This window comes from Cyphomyrmex costatus, unplaced genomic scaffold (assembly GCF_001594065.2).
Source record: "Cyphomyrmex costatus isolate MS0001 unplaced genomic scaffold, Ccosl1.0 scaffold123, whole genome shotgun sequence".
NCBI classification, from domain to species: domain Eukaryota; kingdom Metazoa; phylum Arthropoda; class Insecta; order Hymenoptera; family Formicidae; genus Cyphomyrmex; species Cyphomyrmex costatus.
This window is the reverse complement of record NW_017275207.1, coordinates 1,480,125-1,486,773: the sequence shown is the minus strand read 5'-3', so window position 1 is coordinate 1,486,773 and position 6,649 is coordinate 1,480,125. Positions and strand designations below refer to the sequence as shown.

Genomic DNA, 6,649 nt, shown 5'->3' with positions numbered 1-6,649 from the left:
GAGAGAGAGAGAGAGAGAGAGAGAGAGAGAGAGAGAGAGAGAGAGAGAATGCATTACCGCAATGCTAGCCCGAGATTGTGCGGCCTTAATGTGGGCTTGAAGGTGCAGAGGGGGGTGGAAATAGCGGCAGGGGTCCCGATTGCATCGGCCCTTGACAGCGTCCATGCAGACCGTCACAGAGCCGTCCTCGTTCGCCTGCACCGTCTCGAGGGGGTGCGCAAACCGGCACTCCGTCTCGCCGCGTTTGCACGCCCCGCGTTGAAACTCGCGACATACCTACAGCAAGAGCGAACACGCATGGCATGGCACTCTATCTATGTGGGCAAAAGGGGTTTGGGGGCTATAGGCTATAGGGGCTGGCTGGCTTGGCAGGGCTGGGGGCACAAAAGTCAGAGAAAGAGAAAGAGATAGAGAGAGACAGAGAGGGTCGTACAGTCACAAGGGAGAGGGCAGCTCAGGATAATAGGTGAGGCGATTGTTCAAACGGTCGCTGGTTCTCCTCCGATTACGATCGTATGTCACACTGTTCGATGGTTGCTTGGAGCTAGATGGATAAGACAGATGGATATATACATAAAGGGAAAAAGAAAAAATGAAACGGATGATCTCTTGGTTATTTCTTAGTGATGAAAGAACGATGATATAGTATCGTGACATCGTGACATTATAAATGTGAATATCTCATTGATTTGCATTGAAAGAACCTTACGTTCTCTATGAAGGGTTTTTGTATTGATAACAAAATTTTAATTTTTCTACATTTTCTTTTTACACTGCACGTGTTTGATAGTAAAAAAATATAAATTTTCGTTTAAATAGTTTCTCGAAATATAAACGAATGTATATAATAATAATTTGTTAAGTCATGTTAAAAAATAAGTGCATCAAATTATAATAATTCGCGAAAGCAATAAAATACCTATACATTGTAGAGCTATCGCCAATGTTGCGATCGACGTGAGTTCTCTTATCAATATGGAGTACGATGCACTTGACGAAAAAACTTTGCAGAGTCGTATGAAAGGAATTTCGGACCGACTCAAATAGGACAATAGCCGATATTGAACAGGAAGTTGAGATTTTTGTGAACAACAGATACATTGAGGAACATTGGCGCGTTACGGAGCGGGATTTTTCTACTTTGGCGAGGACGAGCATTGGCCGTGGATACACGTTGCGAAACATGCGAACACGCAAAAAGTCAATTAATCACTGGCTGGTAAAGTAAACAACTTCAAAGCGTCACTGCATCGTAATTTTACGGCGCTCTTAAAAGCTGCGGTCACTACATAAAAAAAAAATCCTCTTGTCGCGGATTAACTTTACTGGCACAGAGCGTTAATTTATTAAGCAAACAAGATCCTTTACATCGTCGCGCATTCTTATTCATCGCGTGAGCTTGTATATAAATTAGTTCAACAGTTTATTTTAAAAGCAATTTAAATAAAATTCTGAAATGTTATGCTAAGATGGATAAATTACACGTGGTTGCAGTTTACATTAAATAAATTCTAAAAATCGATTTACGCCATAAAATACATATAGTTTTCACGAAATGTCAAAATGATTTATGGTCTATTATAAATTTAATTTCCGCGAAACTTATTAAAATTAACGTATACAAGGTAGAATCTTAATAACGTGTATCCACAGTTGACACCTGGCCGCATAAAGACTACTGGCTAGGCTTTTAGTGTGTTTGGCAGCCACAGAGCTCGTGCCGAACCTGGCGAAATGTACAGGCGGGACTACGTCGTTCTTTTTACACAAGATGAATGTATACAATGAGGCAATAAAATATGCATAAAGAAGAGAGAAACTGAAGAAAAGGTAGGATGGATAAAGAATGAAACATAGAGAGAGAGAGAGAGAGAGTATTGAGAGAAATGAGAGTGAGAGAGAGAGTAGAATACGTGTAGCTAGCAATTGGATCGAGTAATGCGAGAGAGCGTTCCGTTTGTGGACTTCGGGTCTGTTTCGGGGGAGGCGTTAAAAAGAGCCAACCTGACATTCGTTCCTATTTTTTTTCTTTCTTCTGGCCGTTGGTACGTTATCCCAGATGCTTTTCGACACTTTTCAATTAGCTTCGAGGTTTCATATTCGGTTCTTTATCGCGTCTCTATAGGATTTTTATGTGCCTTTTATTTTAATGGACAGGATACTATCAACGAAAAACGGTTTACGATACAAGTATAAAACTGTTTCCACACGGATATATATATCCGACGTAACGCTCATAAGAGCCACTATGAAAACGGGAGTACTTTTTGCCAAGAGTGGACGGAGGGTCCGCGAGACGGCCAGCCGACTCGTATTACCGAGCTAATTTCGAGAGACCGGTGCTTACCAACGCCCAGAAAAGGGAGAAATTAGATCACTCTACTCTCTACTAATGGAGCTAAAATACCGTGTTCAAATCTGTCAAAGAGGCGTAGCACGCCGTTACTCGGTGCACCCTCGCCCCGCCCAATAAGGTCGAAGGACACGGGGGTTTGGATGGCGATCGGGGAGGACAAGGGGTAATAATAAATGCCTCCACGAGCATCCTCCGGTGTATTATCAATCGGATTAATATACGCATGTGTTAAAGGAAACTGCACATGCATCACGTACCATTCCCTGTGCATTTTCGTCGAACCTCCCGTCGAGAGAAGTAGGAAGTTGAATAAGACCTCGAACGGTACTTGGCAGATTCTTCTTAAAATTTGGTAATTGCGAAAATTATTAGGGAAAAAATATCAATCCAAAAAATATTTTGCCGTAAAATAAAATTTAAAAAAATTCGTTAATACAGTCAACTAATCATATTTCTACACAGATAAAACTTTTTCGTATTTGTAACTATAATTACATATTATTATAATTAGGAACATAACTATAAATATAATTTTATTATATTACTCTCTTATATTAGTTATATTAGTAACTAACTAAAGTTACTTATATTAGTAACGATAACAATATTTTGGAATAACTACATTAATATAGTTCTCCTCAAAAAATGGCTATATAATTATAGTTATTGAATTATTTTTTTATGGTAATTTCAACCATTTTTATAATTATAACTATAAATATAACCATTTTTGGTTGCCAATCAATATATGTAAATATATATTGATTAACAGAACTATACATACAGTTATCATTACTAATATCATAATAGTCATAATCATAATTATAGTAATATGTAATTATAGTTACAAGTATCAAACATTTTTCTCTCAATGTAGATATCATTGCAGCATCAGAGGGGATGAAAATCTACTTCTCTCAAAGTGTGAGACTCAGAGCATTCTAGAGTACCATGCACATTATAATTTTGAAATCTACGTAAAGCTTCGTTGTTAAATATATAGAGCATTATCCATTGGTTATTTCCTGATCGAATTGTTTCTTTATATACACCGGATAAATCTACTTCCATGTGCAGGCATCGCGCTCGTACATGGGACATTTTGCGCTCAATGGCAGCGCCAGCGAGATAATAAGTGTAATAGTACATTACGAGCGTCACTTCCGCGTGCGAAGTGTCGCTCGCTATGTTTGCTTTACTTTCGCGCCTGCCTTGTTCGAGCGTGTTAATTTGAGTGCACGCATTCGGGCGCTCGAGTGTGAACCGCGGGTTAAAGTGCGCGCTTTTGGCAAGCTGGAAAGCTCGTTAGGAAACGCACACGTATACAGACAGTAAACGGTTAACGAGAGAGAAAGAGAGACACATACACACATACACACACATACATACGCTCTGCACATACATATCCAGACAATACATGAGCTGCGTGCAGAGATATAAGATACACAGTGGCTTGTGTAAACAACTACAGAGATAGAGAATGTAAATGCGCGTATGTGTGTGCGGGTGTATGTGTGTACCGGTATCGCGAATTGTTGCGAGACAGATAGTATAGTTGACACCGCGACTAAAGTGAGAGACAGGTGCGACGAATGGTCCTTTTGAGTTCCTAATTAACAACGCACGGTCGGCAAGTGGCACATACCCGCGCGCGCGAGAGAGAGTCAATTTCAAGTAACACTCGTGAATTTTCGCCCGAGGAAAATTTCACGATAAACACGATATGCCCTAGTTCGTATGTGAGCGACGTTTGAAATGCAAGTGAAATCTTGGAGTTGGGCAAAAAATGATTATTGTTTAATTTACATTCTGTCATAAAATGACATCGTATTTTATTACATACGATGCAATTTACGTAATAATGAAATACTTGAGGATTTAATTAATTACTCCATCATTTAATATGTTATATATGTATAGAAAAGTAGTTAGAAGAAAATTTCTTCCGCTTGCTTGCATTACCGTTCTGTAAATTGCTGTAGAACAAACTTTTTAACTTGTTACTGTATACGTTGTACTATTATACCTTTCTTATTAATATAATTCCTGTAACCAATTTCCAACCGATTGATCGATCATTATTAATTACCTTCAAATGAACCATCGCACACAAACGATCAAATTCATAATTGGAGAAATCACGTTCTTCGTATGTATGTACACGTATGCGTCAACAAGACTTTAACGGGGATATGCATAATTGGAATGCGTCAGTTACTACGTATTTTACGTTATCCACGATTCGCGTATATCCCACTTTTACTCATAAATCCGTATATTTTACTGAAAATGTTCTATCAGAAATTTTTCTAAAACGCGTGAGAAAAGCAGTGTGAAAAGCAGTATTAACAGAATGAGTAGCATCGCGTGCATCGCATTCTTGCGAGAGAAATTCGATATAAAATATTGCTTTGTTATCGACTATAAAAGACGTGAAAAGAAACGTACTATATTGCACAAGCGGACACGCGCGTAACACTACAGCAGTTGCAGAAAATAAAAAAAAAAAAAAATCAAAGAAAGGGAACTTAAAGTCGTGAATAACTGTACTGTGTCTCGATGTGTGTTGGTTGCATGTCGTTTAAAACGTATTTGGGTATTTGTATACGTGTCTATATAACGACTGTCTGTATAAATATACATGTTATATGTAAATATATATATATATATATATGCGAGTAATGCGCCAATAAATATCAAAAATTCACATGCGATCGCATAATGTAAAGCACCTCCTCCTAGCTGTAAAAATAAACACTTAAATCGCTGCTGATGTATACGACAATTAATAGAATTAGTAAATAAGTGATGTGTTTGCGTTTGCGAAGAATAGAAATCATAAGGTACTCTGGCGCTGAAAAATGAGATACACATGTATATATATATGTGGGTATATCGCACACTTATAAATTTGTACATATAGAAATGTATATAGATATATACATATATATATAGTCGCCAAAAATTATATATTGCCGAGATACACAACGTGAGCTGTACGAAAAGCTGTAAAGAGCGCATTAGCTTTGTGCAATTACGCCGGACTGGCCCCGTGCACGCCGATTGCCACGGTCGGGCATGCGAATACAGCGACGAGGGTCATTCCCCGTGTGTATATACGACAGAAGTCGAATCACCAAACGAAGTTAAAACCGCTAGAAACATGCGTTTCTCTTCTTTCACGCGAACAAAGTCAGTGTTCGCGCGCCAACGAGGCATCGGCGTGACGGAATTCCGACTAGCCAACAAAAATAAATGTATGCGTGTGTTACTACTAACAACGGAAACCAAATCATTGAAACGCGAGAGAAAACAAAATTCGCAAGAGAATAAGGGGAAAAAAGTCGCGCTGATTGCCGGTAAGAATTAAAGGAAATAGAACAGAGGGACCACTAGTTAAGTGCCGGCCTGTGAAAAAGAAACGATATGTATACACAAAACAGTATCAGCTTTACCGTTTGTCAAAGTATGAGTATGCCAGTGAGTGTATGGCGCAAGAGTCCGTTAACATCGAATAAAAAACAGTTAAAATTAATGGACATCACTACTCGTCATTCACTAAAAGTCATTCGCTACTACATATCGTGAATGTTACCGAACTGCTTTCTACACTTCCCTGATTGGTCAAGCTTTTTGCGGCGTAAAAGCAAATATAGTCACATTTTCCAAATAACGAAAGAAATATCATTAAAAAAAGGCAATGGCGATGACATAAAATTTCGAAGGGAAAAATTAATAAATAATAAAAAAGAATAAATGTGTTTCCACGTTTCAATAATTGTTCATCAGAGGTAACTTTGGCCAATCAAGGTTAAAAATATTAATACTCTAAACAGCAAAAATCCAAACATGTGTTTATATCGATATTAATAACATTATATATAAACAGGCAGCAAGCAATTAATTTAAAGAGCATTAATGACATATCGTCCGGGGAAGATATAGATCTTGCGATCTTTTTTTTCTCGCAGGTGCAAGGGTCAAGGAAGTGAGGAGACGTTGATAAAATTGTCCAGACGGGATAAAATCTTGGAAAGAAGTGGATGAATTTCAATGTCGTCGTCGATATGGACGGGAATTAGCAATGGACACAACGGAATATTTTCGCGAGAGGCGTTTATACGCAGATTACTTGACTGATAGCCGATTATTAGCACAATTTCGATCGAGTATTCTGTTTCTGAATACGCAAGAAACTATTTCTCATTTGCAAGCGGAGTGCACTACAAAAGAAAGTTTGTATTCTCCAAACAGAAAAGAAAAAAAGAGTGATATACAGTTCTGGGCATACTT

The 6,649-nt window shown here is 38.3% G+C and overlaps 1 protein-coding gene across 5 annotated transcripts in view; it reads right to left on the bottom strand.

The window, feature by feature from the left end:
• LOC108781661 (TSC22 domain family protein 1) overlaps positions 1-6,649 on the bottom strand; it is a 361,628-nt gene that overhangs the window by 15,930 nt on the left and 339,049 nt on the right. Inside the window, exon 6 of one of the 5 annotated variants that reach the window (XM_018549738.1) lies at positions 58-276. The exons of the other annotated variants lie outside the window; for them this stretch is intronic. Coding sequence (XP_018405240.1) covers positions 58-276 — 219 coding nt within the window. The remainder of the gene's footprint in view (positions 1-57; positions 277-6,649) is intronic. 5 annotated transcript variants of the gene reach the window in all.